The 24109-nt window shown below is 52.8% G+C and overlaps 1 protein-coding gene across 1 annotated transcript in view; it reads left to right on the top strand.

Annotated features, from left to right (window-relative positions):
- Positions 1 to 24109, top strand: part of LMF1 (lipase maturation factor 1) — a 71047-nt gene that overhangs the window by 27310 nt on the left and 19628 nt on the right. The window contains exon 2 of the mRNA XM_060031432.1: positions 7349 to 7497. Coding sequence (XP_059887415.1) covers positions 7349 to 7497 — 149 coding nt within the window. The remainder of the gene's footprint in view (positions 1 to 7348; positions 7498 to 24109) is intronic.

Below are 24109 nucleotides of genomic sequence, written 5' to 3'. Positions count from 1 at the left end.
GCCCAGGAGCTGCCCGTCACGCTGACCTCACGGAGGGCCAGAGACAGCGAGCATCCGAGAGTCATGGACAGGTAGAGGCAGGAAGAAGGCTGGTGTGTCCCCTGCCATGGCCCCAGCGGAGACGGTGTCCACGTGGGGCAGAGGCCTTGGGGCTGGCCCGACCTCTGCCCTGACCTCTACCCTGGGCGCCTGCCAGGTGGAGCAGTGTATGTGATTCCCTCCTTTCCAGAGGAGCTGACCCTCCCTGTTATTTCTGACGAGTGTGGACACACTGGCCTCTCCTCCCTCAGGTGACAGGGCCTGCCCATGGGCAGCGAGGAGGACACCAGGAACCATGTCCATCAGTGTGGGGAAGCTCTTGAGAGCTGTGGGTGAGTGGGTCATCCTCCAGGATTATGTGGGTGAGGGTTACCCCAATTCCATGGCACAGGGGTAGGGGACAGGAGCTCGCCCTGCTGTGGTGCTGGATGGGCGTGGCCGCTCCGCACAGGACCTGTGGACACACGTGCCTCCTGGGCTGACAGAGAGCAGGTCTGCCCAACCACCGCCAACCACGTTTCAAGCTCAGCAGCCCCACATGGCTAGTGGGCCTGGGCTGCACAGGCAGGAGGCAGGTCAGAACCTCCCCTCGTCTTGAGCAACCCCAAGAAAGCACTGCCCGGCATCTCGTGAGGGGTCTCACAAGGCACTTTGAGACGAGCTTCAGCTAATTTTCTTTACTTTTTTTTTTTTTAAGATTTATTTAGTTCGGCTGCGTTGGGTCTTAGTTGTAGCACACAGGATCTTTCATTGTGGCATGCAGGATCTTCGTTGTGGTACGTGGGCTTCTCTCTAGTTGTGGCGTGCAGGTTTTCTCTTTTCTAGTTGTGGCATGCAGGGTTTTTTTCCTCTTCTCTAGACATGGCGTGCAGGTTTTCTCTCTCTAGTTGTGGCGCACAGGCTCCAGGGTGCATGGGCTCTGTAGTTTGCAGCATGCAGGCTCTGAGGTACACAAGCTCAGCAGTTGTGGTGCGCGGGCTTAGTTTCCCCGTGGCGTGTGGGATCTTAGTTCCCTGACCAGGGATCGAACCCACGTCCCCTGCATTGTAAGGTGGATTCTTTACCACTGGACCACCAGGGAAGTCCCATCAGCTAGTTTTCATGCACAGGAAACAAAAGACAAAGAAATGGTAAGGCATTGTGCCCTTCATCCAGATATATATTAAATATTTTGAATATGTTAATCCTGAAAAATCTCTGTTGCCAAGTCTCATTTCCGTTGACAGGAAGCATTCTCATATTTATCCCAAACCAGTAAAGCCAGCTAAGGTCATTACTATGGATTTTGTTTTCAGGCTAGCTGGTGACACCTGTGTGGATCTGAGCAGCAGGGGACACCTGGGGCTATGAAGTCTGGTTGCCACAGCAACCAAGTATGAACCAGCACCGTGACAAAGTGCAGTGGGAGGAGGGTCGCTGTGCAGGTCACACAGGTCACTTCCCGTTCCCTGCAGCGCCCAAGGACATCCGTAAAACACAGACTGGCAATTTGCTAAGCGCTTCCTAATTGAGAGCGTGCAATTTAAAATGATTTTACTTAAAGCGTGAAGCATTTAACCAGGTCTTTCAAAAACGTCTTCTTGCTAGAAGACGTGTTCCATTTACCGTCTGATCTCTGGCTTAAATCCTCAAATATGTGAGAAGTGACCAGAAAGCCGGACAGACAGGGTCCTGTCCCAAGAAACCTGCCCAGCTCACGCCGGTTCTGGAGGATTCCTGGGCAGACGTGGCTCTGAGCGGGTCCTTGTAGGGGGCACGGGAGGCAGGCCCAGCACGAGGGGGGCTGAGGTTGGGGAGGTGAACAGGAGCATGGCTGCACCTCTGGGGCAGGGCAGCATTAGTACCTCCTGGGCCCTGGGGACAGGCCCCAGTCTGTCCCCTTAGGGCAAGGGCAGCTCTGCCAGGTGGTTCTTATGGCCGGAAGGGGTTGGTGCACCTGGGCAAGGCCCCGTGCACCGTGGTGACTGCAGGAGGGGGTGTGAGGTGGATGTAAGGTGTGAGCAGGCTGGGCGGGGCTCTTGACCTCGCTGGACAGGTGCACACAATCACCAGGTGCCCCGTCCAGATGGGGAACAGAGAGAGACGCATGTTCCCCGTGACGTGCTGGACAGCGGGCGGCTATTTCTAAACACCAGCAAGAGTTTTCCTTCAAGTTTTGTTGTAGCCTCCCTTGTGTTTTTTACCTGATCTCATTTTATATTGTGTCTCAACAAAAGAGGAAAGTGTGTTAGCCAGTCATTGGGCAGGGCGTGCTGGTCTGGACTGCAGTGTTTGCAGCAGTCACCAGCAGCATGCAGCTCTCCCTAGTCCCTTCTGGGTGACGGGCGGGCAGACGGTTCAGGAACAGTGTCAGTGGAACCTCCCCCCAATTTCCCGGCTGCCATGCAGCCCCCACTCCCCAAGGCCCGACACCACACAGTGAGGCCTGCCCTTTGCTCAATACCCCGTGGCTCCACTCTGGTGAGCATCGGGGCTCCAGCTGGCCCACAAGAGCCCATGCAACACAGGAGTTCCTCTGCCTGCACCTGGCTGGCACTCTGCCCTCAAAACACCAAATCCCTCCAGTGGAGTCTGCGTCACACATGCCAAGCAGCCATGATAAAAACTCGCAAGCATGGCTTTGCAGATCAGAAATGTGGAGGAGAACACAGGAGTTCAGCCCCGGGCGGCCTGGACCCCTGGGCCGCCTCTGACACTCTGCTGAGAAGAGGGGCTTTTTCTCCACCTGCCGCTCAGGCCATTCCAGGGTTGCCCACTTCTGTGAAACTCGTACTTTGCAGGCGTTGAGCACGGAAGTCACCAGAGTCAAAGGCGCAGGGAGGAGTGGGGTCTGCAGACTGTGCTCCTGGACCACGCCAGCTGGACATGTCCCATGACTCAGGCCCCGTGTTTTGGACACAGGCCCGGGTGGCCCTCTAGCTTATTAGCCCCAGAGTCTGAGCACCTCTCCTGCTGCCTGAGGTCAGCGAGGGGGCCCAGGGCACGTGGCAAGCAGCAGCCAGTATCACAGCAAATGGATTCGGGGCTGCCCGCTTTGTCCTGCCACCTTTCCGACCATGGTCTCTGCCTGGGCCACCCCCCACCCAGGAGCCACTGTGCCTATCGCGAGGCCCCCAGTAGGGCTGTGAGCGAGACCCAGAGCTACCCCCACCAATGCCAAAGTGACATCCTCCCACCGGATGGGGCCAAGGACAGTGGACCAGGCACTCCCCCAGCTGGCCCGTCACCCTATGTCTCGAGCTTTGGCCTCTGAACCCCACCTGCCCATCACAGTGGGCTCTGACTGCACTTGTAGGAGGCATGGGGCTCTGTGGCAGAGCGAGCATCGGCACCTGGGGGGACAGGGTGGCCCCAGAACTGTCCCCAAGGTGTAAAAACAGCCCTTCTTTGCCGTCAGAAGCTGCAGAACGGGCTACTGTGCCCGTGAAGACTGGGAGTGACTTACAGCTCCGAGTGCTCCCAGGGTGGGCGGCTCAGGCAGGAGTGACAGCCCGTCAGGAGGGAAGCGCTTTCCCCTTCTCCCGCTTTTAACCATGAAGCTAATGGGTTTCCTACTCATAACGTGGATGGTGCTGTCATCTTTGAAGGATCCATGCCTGCGACATTTAATTACTCTAAGTAACTGTAATAGTTTCGAGGAGGTTGTGAGGCCTCAGTTGCTTTCAGAGCCATCGGGTGGCCTCTGCCACTGAAACCTTGCTTTAGGCCACATTTCCTTTCTGGTTGGTGGCTTAGCCTGTGCCATCCTGACCTTGACTCTGGGTGACCACAGTGCCTGGCGAGCCCCCTCTGAGCCCCCTTGACGGTCAGCAAGAATCCCCCACGAGGAGCCGCCCGGCCCCATCCTCATCCATCCTGGAGTGCCATGCCCACTCTGCGGTGGCCGTGTGTTCTGCATCACCAGGCCCATGCCAGGCTGCCCAGTGGTGGATTATCCAGTCTTCGATAGAAGAGCATCTTTGCTCTTCACAGGCCCAAGAGGACAAAGCCAGAAGTCAGCACCACATCCACATCGGAGCTGTTTGGGGAGCAGGTGCCCCATGTGGCGAAGGAGTGAGGGACCCACGGGTCACAGGTCAGGCCAGGAGACTGAGGGGCCGGATTCAACATTTGTAGGCCTTCCTCAGACTCGTGTGCAGCTCTGGCAGACACGGGCTGGGTGATTCAGAAGCACAAGTCGGGAGGAGGGGAGCATGGAGAGCATCCACTTCCTCTGACCACCAGTCTGCTCGGCTGCAGCCAGTCCAGCCCACAGGCGCCCAGACTGCCCAGAGCCTGCAAGGCAAGGGGCTGTGTCTGCTCTCAGACCTGGAGGCCACCGACTACGGCTGGCCCTGAGCTCTGGTCAGGACAGGGCTGGACGACCCTGCAAGTCCCTGTCAGAGCCGTCCCCAGAGACAGTGGGCAAGCAGCTCCTTGGGAAGGCCACCGCCGCCACACCTCACCCAGCATGGCGGGTGGGCGCCGACCCTCAGTCTCACGAGGACGCCTCCCAAACATAGCTGGACGCTGCGCCGCATTCCTGGAAACCAGCCAGTAGCTGCCGAGGTGAAAGTTCTAGCAGCAGGTGGTGCAGCCCACGGAGACTCCCCTGGTCACTTGCTCACTGTCACCCCAAAGCCACTGGTGGGATGTCCCATGCTGTGGGCGAAACCGTCCAGGCCCCCATGAAGGGGCTGTCGCCTTGCCCTCCTGAGGGGTCTGCGCATAGGCTGGGGTGCACGTCTGGGAGGAGGGCTTGTCTTTCTGGGGCCACGGAGAACAGTGGTGTTCCTTGTGCCAGCAGCATAGCTGCTGACCACCGGCGGGACCCCAGCAAAGGAAGCGGAGCAGGTGGATGTAGGCCACCCTCTCCTCCTAGCGGTGCCGGTGAGCACTAATGGCTGGAGTGGCGGCCAGCGAGCAGGCAGCCTCAGCTTCGGCCTGGAAAATGGCTATGCCGAGATGGGGGGCGGGGGTGGCCCCACGCACCCAGCAGGATGAGGGAGGTTCCAAGTTCAGGAGGAGGCAGGAGGGCCAGGTGACACGTACATCCCTAGGGTGATAGCGGGTCCCCGTCACCTGCTTCCTGGCACTTAGGAGGGTCTCTGGGCTCTGCCATTTGCATTTCGCTTTGATTGGTGTCACTCAAACTGCACATTAAAATTCCGTTCGTCGCGTCTGTGCAGAGCGAGGTGACAGAGAAGGCAGACCCGGGCTCTGGGGACCGCTCTGCCCGCCCACGTGAGGTCTGCAAGCTGCTGAGGGGCTTCCAGGGAGCATGAGCAAGGCCGGGTCCCCACTCCTGGGCGGGTACATGGGCTGTTCCAGCCTTGCTTCCTCTGGGGCCTGCCCAGCTCAGCCTGGAACACCGTGTCCGCCTGCCCTGCTTGCGGGGCCACATTGAGGAGGGGTGGGGACAGTGTCCTTTGAGGTCCCTTCTCAGATCTGAAGCGTCTGCAGATAAATCCTCCCAGAACCGTGTCATCACTCCCATGTTCTGCCGTCATAAAACCACACGTTTTAAAATGCCCCCATGTGGAAGGAGTCCAAGCTTAATAAAAACGACTTCTCAAGATAAAACCAGAGAAGGTGTCGCATAAGGAACAGAGTCCGCTTCTTCCTGTTGAGACAAGAAGGGGGTTTGAAGCACATTGTGAAGCAGAGGTCGTCATGTCCACGAGCAGAAGGACGAGACCTGCACCCAAAATGAGCGACGCTCAGTGTCCGGAACCTCGTAGAGCAGATGAGCACGAGGGCTTCCTGCTTTCTTCCTTTGAGGCATCTGGGGGAAGCCGGGTGTGTGCCCTGGAGGCCAGCTCAGCCCACGTGGGCATCCCACACACTGGGTCCCCAGAGGAGGGTGGCACCGATGTCCCCATCTCGGCCTTGGCCAGAGCGCCCTGTGCTCTGCCTTCCTCTCCCGTCGGTGACAGCTGTGCCGACAGGCCCACCGTCTCCATTGGTCGTGGCCTGGCCACAGCCTGGTGGCGCTCTGGGCTCCAGTCGCCCGCCTCACTCGGCTCCCTCCCCCGGGCACCCCTCCCCAGCACTGTCCAGGCTTCTTTCTGCTTCTGGAATCATCTCCAGACAGTGCAGGGCGCATGCTGGTGGCCCCAGATCCCCCAGCACAGGTGGCTCAGCCGATGCAGTGAGCCCACAGAGACCCTAGGCAGTGACGGCCCACCCGTCGGTGCCGCCCTGGTGTTGGCACTGCTGCCTTTGGGCAAACTCACCTGTTTGTCTTCCAGAGAAGAACCGATGTGGAACTGAGCTTCAGAAATCCAGAGCATATGAGAGTCAGTGGGATTTCTCCCTCCACATTTTACTATGAAAAATTTCAAGCCACAGAAAGTTTCAAACAGTTGTACAGTAAAAACCCTCAAACCCACCACCTACATTTGGCCGTGGCTGGTCCTTGGCTCTATTGGCATCATCACACATCTGTTCATGCCTCATCTTAATGTTCAGTGTGTTTCAGAGTGGGGTTCAAAATTCATTTAGGTTTGTCTGTTTTTTTGAGAAGTTTACAAACATTGAAATGCACAGACCTTAAGGTGCTTTTGGTAAGTCTTGGCCAGTGCACCACCATGACCAGCACTCCCACCCCCAGGGCGCAGACCCCCCAGGCAGCCAGGTTCTAATTTCTCTCACCTGCATGGGGGCAGCTTGTTCTGGAACCTACATCAGTGGAACTGTAGAGTGTTTGCCCTTGTCTGAAGCGTCTCTGGCGCAGCAGAATGTTTTTGAGGTTCATCAGTGTGGGGTGAAAGGGAAGTCGTGCAGCCCACAAAGCGCAGTGCAGGCTCCTTTTGATGCAGCCCAAGACCAGCTCCATGTTGTGGGTGTCCCGGAGACGCAGTGTGAGGGGCCGTCTCCACGATAGGAGCGAGAACTCAGGTGTGCTGCTCACACCTGCATTTCTCACATGGGCTCCCCAGCAGGAAGAATGACTGATGCCCCCCATCCAGCGGTGCCAGGCTGAGCCACGCAGGGCCTGTACTTGCTACTCCCCTGGCTCCCTCCCTCACCTGGGCAGATGGGACCACAGTCTGCTCCGCATTTAGCAACTCACGTCCGGGTCGCCCAGCCTGCTCGGTGCCCGTGTCCACCCTGGTGACTGCTCAGGGGCTGCGCCGTGTCTGTGGGCGCCCTGCGAAGGGCAGGAGCCATGGCCTGAGCAGCTAGGCTCAGCCAGGAGCTGTGTCTCGGTTGCTCTTTGTCCTGTTTGAAGGACTGTCTGGGTTAAGCCGGGTTTGGTGCAGTTGCTTCCTCGGAAAGTGTCCACTGCTGCTTACTCGTCCTTTGTGTTCTGTTGCCCTCATTTCAGGATGGGAGTCCCAGCTTCTGGAGACGGGCTTCCTGGGGATTTTCCTGTGCCCTCTCTGGACTCTGTCTCCATTGCCCAGGGGGACCCCCACGTCCCGGATCGTCCTGTGGGGCTATCGGTGGCTGATTTTCAGAATCATGCTCGGAGCGGTAAGTAGAACTTTTATTTGTTATACTTGGAAGGAAACGTACTAAAAACGAGTGGCTGCCTTGCTGCTTTCCCGCCGGCCAGGCCAGCCGTGCCCCTTCCACCACTTTCCATGATGTCCGAGGCCTGTTTCTGAGCACTCGATGCTCCACTGGCCCCTCTGGCATGGCCATTTTCTATGGGAAACAACCAGGACTTGAGTCATTCCACGGGGACACTCAGGGGAGGGCCCCCTGGTCACCCCTTCCCCCCCAGTCCTCCTGGTGTGTATGGAGCATCTGAAATGTCGGGAAACGTGTTAGCGGGTCACACGACGTTGTCTGTGACCCCGGCCTCACGCCCTCCTGTCTCTCTGCCGGTGGAGCCCCTTCTCCCAATGCCTCCCCGTGTGGTTGCGGTGGTGCTCAGCTATCCCGCTTCCCTGCCACGTCCTCTCCCCCTCACGCCCTCCTGCTGTGCCCTGGGACCAGGCTCCTCGACTCCCACCTGCCATGCAGCTGTGGAAAGTGCACGTCTCAGTTTTAATTACACCTTCGAGTTTTCAGAAACTTAAAATCAGGAGTAAGGTGGTTCACCAGGCAGAAGTCTGGGCGACTTCGTGTACTTTCCCTTCCGCCTCTGCCCTGCTTGTTACGCTAAAATGTAAAATACCCATTTCTTTCACATCGTCCAGACAGTCTAGTGTCTGTTTGCTCTAAGTTGTTCCTCGTGGGGGAAAATACAAGCCTGCAGGGGGGTGGGGGCCGGCGCTGGTTCTCCTGCAAAGTCGCTGTCCTCCACTGCGCCATGCTGCCCCTTCCTTGTCAAATGTTCGGTTTACTCATGGGCTTCTTACGTGAGGGGGGCCACGTCCCCCGGGCAGCACAGCGCCACCTTGCCCTATGCGGCTCTCTGTATTTGAAGCCCCCGTCGCCCCACGTCCTGGCTGGTGCCACAGTCTGCTGGGAAGACTGAACTAGCAAGTGATGGCATCTGCTGTCGAGGGGGACGGGCCAGTCCTCAAGCAGGACCGTGGGTTCCCACTCCCACAGGCTCCCCTCCTGGACTCCCAGGGTGTTGGCCGTCAACGCCGTGGTGGTTCAGGTAGCTGCCATGTCTGCACCGTCTGGCCAGGCTCCGGGGGCACTGCAGGCAGCTGGGTGCAGAGGGATGAGCTCTGTGGCAGGGGGGTGGGGGTGGGGGGTGGGAGACAGGCCAGGGTGGTTGGCCAGGTTCCCAACCCAGCGGGGTATGAGCAGCTACAGACACTTGGAAACACCATGTTGGGTGATTGTGTGGGTCCAGATTCCACGGCAAAGTGTGATGCTTTCCCTAAACTCATTTTTCCATTTAATTAGAAAGATGAGCATGGTTTTCATAGGTCCCTTTGATGAAACACGAAACCGTGAGCGGTCTCGCCACCGCACAGGTGTTCTTAGCCTCAAGGCTGCTGTTCCTTGTCCGTCTAGGACTCAATTGTAGATTCTCTCTCAGCTGGCTTTAAAAAGCATAAAAACATATGCATTGTTTCTAAGGACTTTATCAGGACCCTCCTGGGACGGTAGCTTCGGCTGCAGAGCTCTGGGTGGCGGAGCTGTCAGGTTGCTCTGAGCACGGTTCGCGGCTGCACAAACTCCCACGATGCCTCACAGGGGCGGCGAGTCATTAGCATGTTGTAAAGCACCTTTTATGGCATTTTGATTGACTGTTAGCACCAGCTGGATAAAAAATTATCAGGTGCACTAAAAGGTGTAATTACTTGATTCCGTCTGTACGTTGGATATTATTAACCTCCCTTCGTAGGAAAGCAGAACGACAGAGTTGACTTGATAAAAAGGAGTGACAGCAGCAAGTTGTCCAGTCCGTAGGAGCTGAGCAGACGCTGCCCGGGATGAGCCCAGCCCCGATTTTCTGCTGCTCGATCAGAACTGGTGACTGTCCCGGACGCTCAGACCTGCTTGTGGTTCTGTAGTCTGGCCATGCTTCACATGCCCCAGAGGACAGATTGGTCCTTTCAGAGCTCAGCCTCAGAGGGGACCCCAGGTCGTGTGGGTGGGGGTGCCCGAGCAGAAGGAAGGAAACCTCTCTGCCCGCTGATGGCCTGGTCCCCCCAGGTGCCCGGGGTGCAGTCGGTGCGGCCACTCCATCCTTGGGTGTCTGGAGAGGTGGCACCAGGCTGCCCTTCTCTGGAAGCAGCTGGAAGCTGGACACATGGTGACACAAATGTTTTCACACCCGACGATAGCCAGGTGGGCCGGGGTCCAGAGGGAAACTCTCGAGCCGAGCCCTTAACTGCCTGGCTCTTCGGGGAGGCCGGGGTCCTTGCCGCGGGGAGGCAGTGATGGCCGGAGGGCTTCCTGCTGGAGGCAGCGGCCAGGGCACAGAGGGGAGGAATCTGTGCAGAGGATGCAGCTCCAAGGACAAAGCATCAATTCTGTCCAAAATGCATCCTCTGATCTAACCATGAGGAAGCATCAGACATGCCCCAACTGCGGGACGTTCTGCACAGCTTCTGACCAGCATCTCAAGTATCCAAGTCATACCTTAATTAAAGTCTAAGGAGCCGTCAGCCAGGATGTTAGTGGGAAGCTGGTGAAACTCAAGTAGGGTTGAAGTAGTAGTGACACGTGTACAGAGTCTCCTTGTCATTTTTACAGCTTTTCTGAAGTCTAAGATTTTCTTCAAAATAAAAGGTTAAAGAGAAGTAGTATGGGCAACTTTATGCACGTGAAGTGGGCAGTTAGAGGACATAGAGGTAGGTAGGTTTCTGACACTGACACAAGAGGGTCAGCACAGCTGAATCATTTTATAAACTGAGTCATTAAACATACAAAAGGTACCTCCCACAGAAAACTCCAGGCCCAGACAACTCCACTGATGAGATTTATCAAATATTTAAGGAAGAAGTGATAGCAAATCTACACACACTCATTCAGAAAACGGGAGAGGGGACCCTTCCCAGCTCACTCTCCTGAGGCCGGTGAAGACAAGGACATTTCAAAAAGGGAAGTTACAGAATACTGTTCTTCAAGAGCACAAACAAAAATTATCAAGGAATTATTCGCAAATGAATCCAGAGTACATAAAGGTGTCAGGTCCACGTGGGATTTTCCCCAGAATGCAAGGCTGGTAGGACATGAATAAATAGATGTAATTTACCAAGTTACCAGATATAAGGAAGAAAGAGATCAAATGATATGTTCATCTCATTCTAGGTACAAAAAGCATTAGACAATGTTAAACACTTATTCACAATAACCAAAAAAAATCTCAGCAAACTAGAAATAGAAGGAAACTTCTTCAACCTGATAAAAGATAACTATACAAACTACCTACAGCTAACATCATACTAAATGGTGAAAGACTGAACACTTTTCCTCTAAGACTGGGAACAGGGCAGTGGTGGCCAACCTCCTCATGGCTAGTCAACAGTGTGTTGAAGATCTTAGCTTGTGCATTAAAGCAAGAAAAAGTGGTGAAGGCCCTGAAGATTGGAACAGAGGAAGTAAAATTATCTCTGTTCATCACGTATGTGGAAGATCACAAGGGCCGTAGAACTAGGGATTGAAGTCGACCAGTGTGCAGGACTCAGGGCCAGTATTTCCATGAGCTGGCAAAAACTGTCAAAAACATGAAAGTTTAAAATATACCCCTAACATCCACAACCATAAAATACTTAGGAAGTTTTCACAGAAGTGCAACACTTGTGCTCTGAAAACCACCAAACGTCACTAAGAGGAGACTTGGGCAAGTAGGTCTTCCACGTTTGTGGTCAGAAGGCTCGTTACCAGCCAAGGGTCAGTTGTCCCCAAACTGGTCGATAGATTTCGTGCAGCCGCAAACATAATCCTAGAAGGGTTTTCTTTTTAGAAATTAACGAACCAAGTCTTAGGTGTGCGTGGAAATGCGCAGGACCTAGTCTTGAATGAGAGCAAAGTTGTCGGCATCACACTGCTTGTGGGTTCAGGCCTTCCCAGAGGATGTGGCCCTCGAGGCGCCAGGGGAGGTGAGAGGCCAAGAGCCGTATCGACGGGGTTGGTCAGTCTGGAAGTAGTCCCACACTGAAGTCACGGTCAAGTGACCTCTGGACAAGACAGCAAGTCAGTTCAGCTGAGAAAGAAAAGTGTCTCCCCCGCCAGTGCTGGGTATCCACACGGGCACACGGACCCCACCCCCCACCACACCACACATGACAGTTCGAGGTGGACGCAAACGTAAAACCAAGACACTCCTCGCAGATAACTTAGAACGTTCACAGTCTCGGAGAGGCAAAGATTGCTTACAGCACAGAAACCATTAACCATAAGAGAAAAAAATGGGTAAACTCTACGTCAAAACGATGAAAATCTTGGGTTCTTCAAAAGACACCATGAAAAAACGGCAAGCCACAGGTTGCAGGGAGCACTCACAACACACACCTGGCAGAACCTCCGTGTGGAGTATGTGAAGAACTCATGCATGTCACTAACGGACAGTTCACTCTGAAAAAGGGAGAGGTCTCGGCAGGCACGCGCGTGGCCGTCCCAGCACTTGCACGAAACACACATGGATGGACACTGAGGTCCCACCCCCCCAAGAGGACAGAACTTAGCAGCTGACCAAACCAAATACTGGCTCACTCAAGTTGCTGTAACAAAACACCACAGCCCAGGTGGCTTAAACCACATTTATTTTCTCACAGTTCTGGAGGCTGGAAGTCCGGGGTCGGTGTTGCAGCCAATTCTGTTCCCGGCGAGGACTCTTCCTGGCTTGCAGATGCCACCCTCACACTGTGTCCTCACCTGTTGGGTCAGCTGCCCCCCCCCCCACATGACCTCCTTGACCCTGCGTGACTCCCTTGGTCCAGACGCAGCCACACTGGGGGTCAGGGCCTCGATATACGAATGTTGAGGGGCGCGAGCAAGAGGGACTCCCTGCGTGCTCTCCTGTGGGCGTGTAAAACAGTGCAGCCACTTGGGGAGGCAGTTTGGCATTTACTTTCTGAGTTGACCCCACGCCCACCCTGTCCCCCAGAGTTTCCACTCGATACGTAACCCAGGAGAAGTGGAAACGTGGTCACAGAGGCCTTTTACACAAACACTCGCGGCAGCATTATCCACACGCACCAAGAACTGGAAACCAACCACAGTCCACCAGCAGGAGGATGGGGGCAGCCTGGCCCAAATCCCCCAAAGGCAAACCACCCAGCCGGACAGGGACCCAATGCCGAGCCCACAGGCATCATGTGGCTGAGAGCACTAGCCAGGAAGGGGTCCCGCGTGAGTCCTTGTGAAGGTTCTGGAATCGGCGGAGCCAGCAGGCGGCCACAGACCCAGAGGCTCTGTCACATCTGGGATGTGGGGTGGGGATTGATGGGCGTGCAGGAACTCTCGGGGCAATGGGGTGAGGCTTCACGGGCATGCACATCCATACAAGCCCCTCAGCTGCAGCTTCAGGACAGGACATAAGTCATTTCCTGCAACCTAACAAGAGGTCACCGTAAGGGGAGCCTCGGGAGGTGGTCCATCAGCCCCACAAAGAGCAGAGTTGTGCACATCCATCCGAGCAGGGTTTTCCTGGGCTGAGCACCAGTTGACACAACATGCCTTCAAGCCCTGGAAAGACCATCAGCCCCGCCAGGCACTGCAGCTCGAGACAGGCTCCGAGACGCTGCTTCCTACCTGTTGCCCAAGCCAACCGCGGGCCTGGCCTGTGCGGCGTGAGTTCTCGTTATTCGTTCCCGCTGATACAGAGGTGACTTGACGGCCCCAAACTGTCGCCACACGGGCCGGGGGGGCAGGGTGGCCACCCCACATTGGTGTGATTGGAACTGGAATTCAGGCCGTCCCACGCTGGGGCTTCACAGCTGTGCGGCAGTTCTGTGCGTTGGCATCCTGGGGCCAGACCGAAGCAGCGAGGAGCTGCCAGTTCCTCACAGGAGAGGGCAGACCAGGCCCAGATGCACTCCTTCCTTTTCCGTCCTCAGAGCAAAGAGTGGAGACTCTCTCACCTGCAGGAAATGGTAGATGGTGTAGATGTTCAAGTCACTGTGGTTAAGCCCTTTAATTATGCTTTAAAGATAAAGGTTTTCACTTTTGGACTTCCCTGGTGGCGCACTGGTTAAGAATCCACCTGCCAATGCAGGGGACACGGGTTTGAACCCTGGTCTGGGAAGATCCCACATGCCACAGAGCAACTAAGCCCGTGTGCCACAACTAGTGAGCCTGTGCTCTAGAGTCCCAGAGCCACAACTACTGAAGCCCGCGCGCCTAGAGCCTGTGCTCCACAACAAGAGAAGTCACCGCAATGAGAAGCCCTCGCGCTGCAATGAAGAGTAGCCCCCACTCACCGCAACTAGAGAAAGCTGCCGCACAGCAACGAAGACCCAACAAGCCAAAAAAAAATAAGTAAACAAACAAAAAACCATTTAAAAAATTTTTTTTCACTTTTATCTCAATATGTTTTTGTAGCTGAGTTCATACTGGCCGAAGTTTTCAGCTGGACCGTGTTAAACACCTGTCGTGGAAGCCAGAGCCCTTGGCTCCTGGTCCCTGTGCTTATTCCATGGGGAGTGGGCGGGGATGTTCCACACGGGCGTCCTCAATGGTTCCAGCCCGTGCTGGGCCCGAGAACCGTGCTCACTCGATGGCTGACATTCTGGAAACTGAGCCAGTATCCGTGCTACTGGGAGTTCTCATACCTGGACAACGCCAAGGGGATACCAGTTGGGTCAGTCAGACCCCCGGGAAGTCGAAGAATGAAACCTGTCTCTTTTCTGCACCTCTCTCCCTGCAGCCTGGCCCCCGGGGGTGTGTACACGTGGCCGTCGGGTGGCAGTGGCTGGCATCTCCCTCTTCCCATAGGAGCCTTGCTTGGTGTGAGGGCTGCCTCACAGGGGTGTCCTGGGCCCACGGGGAGAGTGGCAGTGAGAAGAGGCGGTGCCCGGATGTTCAGAGTCATCAAACAAGGGAAATAGGAACCTGTCCTGCTGCTAAATGTCTGGCAGTCGGGGGAACCCATCCTGCTGCTGGATGTCTGGAGTGGGTAAACCGGTCCAGCTGCTGGATGTCTAGGTGGGTGGGGAAGGCTGTCCTGCTACTGGATGTCTGGAGCGGGGGTGGGGGGACCCGTCCTGCTGCTGGATGTCTGGGGGTGGTGGGGGTAACTGTCTCCTGGACGGCTGTTTCCACTTGCATTAACTAGGCTGTTAGCGTGGCTTTTATTTTCCTGTATATTCTCTCTACAGTTCTTCCAATGTCTTTTACTACCTTTCTCCTGATACTAAATTGTTTTTATTTTATTGCTTCACATTTTGAGTTAAGAACTTAATTCCCTAAGATGACATGATACTATACATAGAGAATCCTAAAGACGCTACCAGAAAACTACTAGAGCTAATCAATGAATATGGTAAAGTAGCAGGATACAAAATTAATGCACAGAAATCTCTTGCATTCCTATACACTAATGATGAAAAACCTGAAAGAGAAATTAAGGAAACACTCCCATTTACCATTGCAACAAAAAGAATAAAATACCCAGGAATAAACCTACCTAAGGAGACAAAAGACCTGTATGCAGAAAACTGTAAGACACTGATGAAAGAAATTAAAGATGATACAAATAGATGGAGAGATATACCATGTTCTTGGATTGGAAGAATCAACATTGTGAAAATGACTCTACTACCCAAAGCAATCTACAGATTCAATGCAATACCTAACAAACTACCACTGGCATTTTTCACAGAACTAGAACAAAAAATTTCACAATTTGTGTGGAAACACAAAAGACCCCGAATAGCCAAAGCAATCTTGAGAACGAAAAAAGGAGCTGGAGGAATCAGGCTCCCTGACTTCAGACTATACTACAAAGCTACGGTAATCAAGACAGTATGGTACTGGCACAAAAACAGAAATATAGATCAATGGAACAGGATAGAAAGCCCAGAGATAAACCCATGCACATATGGTCACCTTATTTTTGATAAAGGAGGCAAGAATATACAACAGAGAAAAGACAGCCTCTTCAATAAGTGGTGCTGGGAAAACGGGACAGGTACATGTAAAAGAATGAAATTAGAATACTCCCTAACACCATACACAAAAATAAACTCAAAATGGATTAAAGACCTAAATGTAAGGCCAGACACTATAAAACTCATAGAGGAAAACATAGGCGGAACAGTATGACATAAAACACAGCAAGATTCTTTTGACCCACCTCCTAGAGAAATGGAAATAAAAACAAAAATAAACAAATGGGACCTAATGAAACGTCAAAGCTTTTGCACAGCAAAGGAAACCATAAACCAGACAAAAAGACAACCCTCAGAATGGGAGAAAATATTTGCAAATGAAGCAACAGACAAAGGATTCATCTCCAAAATTTACAAGCAGCTCATGCAGCTCAATATAAAAAAAAAAAAAAAAACCCAGTCCAAAAATGGGCAGAAGACCTAAATAGACATTTCTCCAAAGAAGATATACAGACTGCCAACAAACACATGAAAGGATGCTCAACATCACTAATCATTAGAGAAATGCAAATCAGAACTACAATGAGGTATCACCTCACGCCAGTCAGAATGGCCATCATCAAAAAATCTACAAACAATAAATGCTGGAGAGGGTGTGGAGAAAAGGGAACCCTCTTGCACTGTTGGTGGGAATGTAAATTGATACAGCCACTATGGAGAACAGTATGGAGGTTCCTTAAAAAACTAAATATAGAACTACCATACAACCCAGCAATCCCACTACTGGGCATATACCCTGAGAAAACCATAATTCAAAAAGAGTCATGTACCACAATGTTCATTGCAGCTCTATTTACAATAGCCAGGACATGGAAGCAACCTAAGTGCTCATCCACAGATGAATGGACACAGAAGATGTGGCACATATATACAATGGAATATTACTCAGCCATAAAAAGGAACAAAATTGAGTTATTTGTAGTGAGGTGGATGGACCTAGAGTCTGTCATACAGAGTGAAGTAAGTCAGAAAGAGAAAAACAAATACCGTATGCTAACACATATATATGGAATCTAAAGGAAAAAAAATGGTTCTGAAGAACCTAGGGGCAGGACAGGAATAAAGATGCAGACGTAGAGAATGGACTTGAGGACATGGGGATGGGGAAGGGTAAGCTGGGACAAAGTGAGAGAGTGGCATGGACATATATACACTACCAAATGTAAAATAGATAGCTAGTGGGAAGCAGCCGCATAGCACAGGGAGATCAGCTCGGTACTTTGTGACCACCTAGAGGGGTGGGATAGGAAGGGTGGGAGGGAGATGCAAGAGGGAGGAGATATGGGGATATACGTATATGTATAGCTGATTCACTTTGTATAAAGCAGAAACTAACACACCATAGTAAAGCAGTTATACTCCAATAAAGATGTTTTAAAAAAAAGAAACCTTAATACTGTAACTTTTCATTGAGCAGAATTGCAGCTAAAATCAGCAGTTTTCATTGAGATTTGCGTCTTGGCTATGGCTGGGGCAGGTCATTTTCACTTTTTTTTTTTTTTTTTTGGCTGCTCCATGCAGCTTGTGGGATTTTAGCTCCCCAACCAGGGACTGAACCCAGGCCCTCAGCAGTGAAAGCACCAAGTCCTAACCACTGGACCACCAGGGAATTCCTTGGAGCAGGTTGTTTTTATGTGAAATGGAGGGGATGCAACATAAAAGGAGGCTCTGGAGAACCTGGGCATGAAGAGGAACCTCTGGGCCCTCAGAGGCGGCACGAGGATGTGCTTTCCTGTCCGTACCTGGGCAACCGCCATGTAACCCGCAGGCTGCAGACAGCGGCCTCAAGTCCCTTCTCGCTATTCAGAAGGGGCTCGGTTGCTAACCACCTGTGCTGCCCACAGCTCTGTGCTCACACCTGCTGCACACCCCATGGGGCCCCGATGCTCCTTGTGTGCAGACTGTCCCTGTCTTGTTAACACAAAAAAAAGCTATATCTAAGATGGAGAAAATAGAGGCCCACAGGACCTACCGTTTCGGGGTCAGAATTCAGCAGGGCCGGGAGCCACAGCCATGCTGTGATTGAAGGACACCATGAGAAAACACTGTCTTCACCTAACTGGCAGTTTTGTCTGAGATCCTGCCGTAAAGTCACCTGGAATATTATGAAAGCTTCGGGCCAATAAATTTGACAACATAAGTGAAATGGAGAAATTCCTTGACAAGTGCAGCTTACCAAAACTGAGACAGAAGGAAACAGGAAATCGAAAGGGCTCCATATCTGGTAAATAAATTGAATCTGTAATCAAAAACCATTCCAGAAAGAAAGTAGGCACAGTGAAATCAAACATTTGAAATAAAACATTTGAAACACCAGTGAAATCAAACATTTAAAGAGGAAATAATAGCAATCCTACACAAACTCTTGGAAAATAGCAGAGGCAGGGACACTTCCCAAATTGTTTTCTGTGACCAGCATAAGAGTGATACCAAAACCTGATGAGGACAGGACAAAAAGGAAAATAGAAACCAGTGTCCCTCACAAAGACACAGAAACCCTTAGCAAAATATTGGCAAACCAAACTCGGCAATAAAAGAGGCATGGTTTATCTCAGGAATGCAAGATTGGTTTAATATTTGAAAATCAACTAATGAAATTCACTATACAACAGAATAAAACTGAGGAATGATTTTTTTCTCAACAGATGTAAAAAGTACACGATACAATGCAGTACCCACTGAAGGGCGTGTTAGACGGGGCTTCCTCAGTGGTGATAGAATGAGAGCATTCATGTGTGATTAGAAACAGGCCTGTTGTCTGTTTTTGCTGCTGCTCTTCATCACTGTATTGGAAGTCCTAGTGCAATAAAACAAGAAAAAGAAAGCCATAAAGATTCCCAAAAAAGAAATGAAACTTATTCACAGACATGGTTGTACATGTACAAAACCCAGTGGAATCTTAAAAAGCAACTACTAAAGTGAATACATTAATTTAGCAAGGTTGCAGGATACAAGGTCAATGTGAAAAATAAACTGTACATCATATACTATTACAAAGTCATTAGAGGGGACTTCCCTGGTGACGCAGTGGTTAAGAATCCACCTGCCAATGCAGGGGACACGGGTTCGAGCCCTGGTCTGGGAAGATCCCGCATGCCACAGAGCAACTAAGCCAGCATGCCACAACTACTGAGCCTGCTCTCTAGAGCCCGCGAGCCACAACTACTGAGCCCATGTGCCACAACTACTGAAGCCCGCGTGCCTAGAGCCTGCGCAGCAACGAAGAGTAGCCCCTGCTCGCCACAGGTAGAGAAGGCCCGTGCACAGCAACAAAGACCCAACACAGCCATAAATAAATAAATAAATAAATACGTCGTTTTTCACCCAGGTTTATATGTAGACTCAAGGTAATTCCTGTAAAATTCCCAGTGGGCTTTTTGGGAAAAGTGACATGTTGATTCTAAAACTTACATAGAAATAAAAAGAAATTTGAAAAAGAACAAAGTTGGAGGACTTATACTTCCTGATTTTAGAGCTTAATTTAAAACTGAAGTATGGGGACTTCCCTCGTGGTCCAGTGGATAAAACTCCGTGCTCCCAATGCAGGGGGCCCTGGTTCAATCCCTGGTCAGGGAACTAGATCCCACATGCTACAACTAAGGAGCCTGCGTGCCTCAACTAAGGATCTGGCGAGCCACAACTGAAGAGCCCACCTGCCACAAGTAAGACCTGTGCAACCAAATAAATATTAAAAATAAGTAAATAAAACTGGGCTTCCCTGGTGGCGCAGTGGTTGAGAGTCCGCCTGCCAATGCAGGGGACACGGGTTTGTGCCCCGGTCCAGGAAGATCCCACATGCCACAGAGCGGCTAGGCCCGTGAGCCATGGCTGCTGAGCCTGCGCACAGCCCGGAGCCTGTGCTCCACAACGGGAGAGGCCACAACAGTGAGAGGCCCGCGTACCACAAAAAAATAAATAAATGAATGAATGAATGAAACTGAAGTATGGTATTGATCTAAACTGGAAAAATAGATCAGTAGAAGAGAAGAGAGTCCAGAGATAGTCCCACACCTCTGCTGTCAGCTGATATTCACCCAAGGTACCAAGTCAAGTCAATGGGAAAATGAAAATCATTTTTTACAAATAGTGCTAAAATAATTGGAAATCTGTATAGAAGAGTAAAATGAGCTTTGAGTGCTCTTTCATCTAAGAGCACTCATCGGTACCAAACTCTAATTTGAAGTAAATCATGGACCTAAACATAAAAGCAAAACCAAAAAGTTCTTAGAAGAAAACATAAAAGAATATCTCCCAGAAACAGACCCACACAGATGCAGTTGATTTATTTTCAACCAAGGCAATAAGCCAAATCAGTGGGGCAAGAAAAAATAATTTTTTTAACAAACATAAAAGGTAGAATCATAAAATTTTTTGAAGATAGCATAGACAGTTACCTTGGGGTACACAGAGATTTCTTGGACAGGGCACAAAAAGCACTAACCATTAAAGAAAAATATTGATAAATTATACTTCACTGATATTAAATTTCTCCATCTTCAAAATACACCATTACGAAAATGAATAGGCAAGCCCCGCCTGGGAAACACCTGCAGTGTACAAGTCCAGCTGAAATCTAACATTCGGAACCTGCAGATCACAGTAGGAAGGTGGGTGCAGGACCTGAACATACTTCACCCTCGAAGGGATGGGAACGGCGACGAGGACGTGAAAACTGTGCAGCGGCATTTTGCACCCAGGAGGGGCTGGGTGTAAAGCACTAGCAGCGCCCCAGGTCGGAGGGTCTGTGGGCCATGGGATTCCTGGTGGGAGCGTCACTTGGCTCGTAGGGAGTGCGGTGGTGCAGCCTTGCTCAGCAGCTGTAGGCCGGTTTCCTACAAGGCAAGACATGGCCCCACCTGTGAGCCCACCTTCCGCTGCCGGGAAAGAAAACCTGTCCACACATGTCTACAGCAGCCCTGCTCATCATGACCGCAGACCTAGGCACCAGCCCAGTGTCCATCGACGGATGGGCAGCCTGTGGTGCATCCACACAAGGGACAGCGCTCAGCTGGGAGAGGGAACCAACCCCCCGAGGCAGTGATGCAGACAGACCCAAAGTCCCTGGAGGAGCTCGGCCAGCCTGAGCTCAGGGCCACGGGCCACCAGCCCCTATGAGTGTGAAACCCTGGGGGCAGGCGGAGGCGGAGGTGGCCCCCTGGCCAGTGCGTGTGGAATTGCCTGGAAAGTGGTCACGAAGAATGTTCTGTGGGATGGAAACCTGTGTCGTGTTTTGGGTGGATTCCTGATTGTGTACAATTGTCAGACACATTGAACTGGACATTTCATCTGTGTGCGTTCTGTTTCATGTGAATTGTAGCTCAACCCTTTGACTTAAGAATCCGTGTGAGTTTGCTTTTTCACGCAAGGATCCCTGTGAGATGCAACCCCATTAAAGCCACAGACCTTGGAGATTAGGGGGTCACAGCTTACTGCAGCCCTTGGGCCTCACCCCAGAACCCGCCATCGGGAGTGAGCCACGCCCCTTTCCGTCCAGACGGCATACATTTCTGCCTGAGCTTGCTGGCAGCGATTCCAGGTGTGGTGACGGCCCTCTGTGTCCTCCTCCGAGCAACGCTGTCACTGCTGTAGCATCTGCGCTGGGCCCACAGCTCCCGCTTCCCTCGCTGGCTGGAGAAGGAGGATTCCTGGAACCCAGCAAGTCTGCACTTGGGTCTGTGCACTTTCCCTGGAGGCTGGAGGCCCAGGACTGCTCTGAGTGGGTGAAGCAGGTCATCTGAAGCAGTTTCCGCGTTGCCGTTTGGGGTCCCAGAGATGCTCCGGCCCCACAGTGGCAGCAGCGGCGCTGAAAGGTGAGCGAGCGAGACAAGACACCAGACCCGTTAGTAAATAAGAGCAGGAGCTCGGTAGGAAAGAGCCTTCAGGTCGGGGCCTCTCTGGGAGTCAGTTCCTACAGTAAAATCTTATTAACATAATGAAATAAACGTTGGAATGTGACTCACCCCCAAGACCAAGTCAAGCGGGTATCACTGCCACTTCCTTGACGAGCCTGCCGGGTCCTGGGATCACCACTCCAAAATGAGAGCGGTTATTCTAATTTGCTTTATTGCATCAGTGTGGGCTGCTCTGTCCTCCTTCCCATGGTGCCGTCGGTGGAGGCGTCCTGGGAACCTCTGGGGAGCGCCGTCCACGGGCTCTGACCTCTGCCCAGCTGCACGCCCCTCACATCAGCCCCCTGCCCAGTGGCTCAGTGCCCTCTTTGTGCTGTCTCTCTGCCACTTGTCTCAAACCAGCCTCGGCGGGAGGACGGTCATACCCAGCCCTGCAGTAGCTGTGAGGACCCGAGACTGTCCCCTCCACCCGCTCCACAGACCCTGCAGGTCTGGGCAGTTTTCACAAGCTCTCAGGGTTCAGGGAGGGGGCACAACAAGACCCCCCACCAACAGCATCCACGATTTCTCTCTCTCCCTGCACATTCGGCTCAGAGGTTCCCCTGTAGCTGATGCAGTGCACTGGTAAATTCAGAGGGTGGATTTCCATCTAATCATACCCTGGAGTCTGAAAGTGTAGACACTGCCCCAGACCTGGAGAGAAGGGGCTAGGTGGAAACCCTGTGTAGTCTGGGGCCCCTTCAGATGTGGAGACAGGTCAGTCCCGAGAGACCCCAGGCCAGCCTGTGCACACTCAGGTGAGATCTGGGCGCTAAGCCATGAGCCTCACGCTGCGGTCGTCCACCTACTCACAGAGCATGTGGGGTCCCGTGGGTCCAGCTCAGCTCCCAGGGGAGATGCAGAGTGCTGCCGGGTCTGAGCAGAACCGAGGCGTCCCGACCCCCACCCCCCGTGGCTGTGAGCACGGCCCAGACCAGCAGGCCTGCTCCAGGGAGGGAACGGCCCCTCTTCCCGTACCTACAAACCCAGGTTGATGATGCTTCTCCTTTGTGGGAAAGGAGCAGGTGTAGGACTGATCACCCGTGTCTGCAGATGGAGAAAAGGATTTCCAGAGAGACAGACTCTGACGGTGAGAGAACGGGGTGCAGTGTACGTGCAAAATGGGGGCACTGCCGAGGGAGCTCTCGGTGCTGGCTCGGACCCGAGGGCTGTCTCCCCTCCCCCAGCTGCAGGCCTGGGAGCCCCCCACCCAGTTAGGTGTGATGGGACTTGTGCAGCGTCACAGAAATTGATGTTCTTTCTGTGGCAAAAGGCCTTGCTTTTTCCCATTTCCAAATGGGAGATTTTAAGGAGCATGTTCTTGGACCCGTGAGCTTTAGAGAGAAGCCCCTGTTCATCCCCTGGGCACCTGCCCCCACCCGCTGCCCATAAGGCCTGAGGTCTCCTCGGTCGCCCCAGAATATTCTAGCATCCTGGCACTCACCCTTTCCCCAGGGAGAGCAGAGGTTGTATGGACAGCTGGAGGTCACTCGGTGTGTTACTGGTCTGTCTGTGCCATTTTTTTGGAATTAATTTTGGGCTGAAAAAGGCTCAAAGAAGGCTTTGTTCCTTTGACACTTACTCTGGAAGAAAAAAAAATCCGTGGAAAATCTGACATCTGCATTGTAGAGAGAAATCAATAGATGGGGAGGAATATAATTATCCTCCACTCCCAAAAGAATGTTTCAGATTTTTAAGTGTCTCATACCAGCTTAGAATTTGAATGACATTTTAATTATTTTGTTTTTTTTCTTCTTTGCCTGGTTTGAATCTCCAAAGAGTGCCTCTTGGATTCCAAGGGATGTAGGGAGCAGAGCCTGCACTCACGGGGAGTGAAGTGTGACAGTGGCTGTGTTTTCCAGCCGAACGAGCAGGCACGTTGCCACAGAAACCAGCGGTTCATCCGCGCTGGCAGGACACGATAGGCTTTCTGTTTCTGTACAGATGCGACCGTGTATGGCAGAGTTCACACTGGAAGTTGTCTCCGGCACTTCTGTGATCTAAGCAAACCCAGTTTCCAGAGACTTGACTAACTGCCTCTCAAGGTGACTAGTTCTGTGAGTCTGTAGACAGAGCAGGCGGGTCCTCGGAGTGCGGCTCCACGTCCGCTACACAAGCTCCCCTGACATGGGATTGGCCCCACTGCAGGGCGCCAGGCCCCAGAGAGGTGGGTGCGGAACAGCCACCGGGTGTGAACGGCACCCAGGACAGCTGAGTATTGTGCCCTCTGTGGGACATATTTGTAAACTCTCTGCTGGGCCGCACAGCTAGCTCATGCCTGGCCCATGTGCTCGGCCAGGGCACGGTCACTCAGTCTCACTGTGGAAGCTGCCAGCATGGCTGCCACGTGGGCTCTAGCTTCCTTGTTGTTTCTTGTCCCTGCTCCTTCGGGTGTCGCTGCGTCTGTGCCACCCACAGGGGCCCAGGCCAGGTGTCAGCTGCCCCCTCGGCCCATCCTGTGGGCTCCACGGTCCAGGCAAGTCCAGGGTGGGCAGTCTTACACCCTGGGCAGCCATCCTGCCTTGCTGGCAGTGTGGCCGTCAGAGGACCTGTCGTCTCACACTGTCCTGCCCCCGGCTTAGAGCCCTCAACTGCCCCAAAGTTCTTCCCCTATGGGAAGGTCAGTTTTATGTGCGAGTCTGGCTGGGCTGCCACCCCAGGTATTCAACCAAACCCCAGTTCGACGTGGCTGCCAGGCTGTTTTGCAGACGTGATTGAAGTCCATGGTGG

Source organism: Delphinus delphis, chromosome 15, assembly GCF_949987515.2.
Source record: "Delphinus delphis chromosome 15, mDelDel1.2, whole genome shotgun sequence".
Taxonomy (NCBI): domain Eukaryota; kingdom Metazoa; phylum Chordata; class Mammalia; order Artiodactyla; family Delphinidae; genus Delphinus; species Delphinus delphis.
The sequence above is the reverse complement of the archived record's forward strand: the minus strand, read 5'-3'. Positions and strand labels throughout refer to the sequence as shown.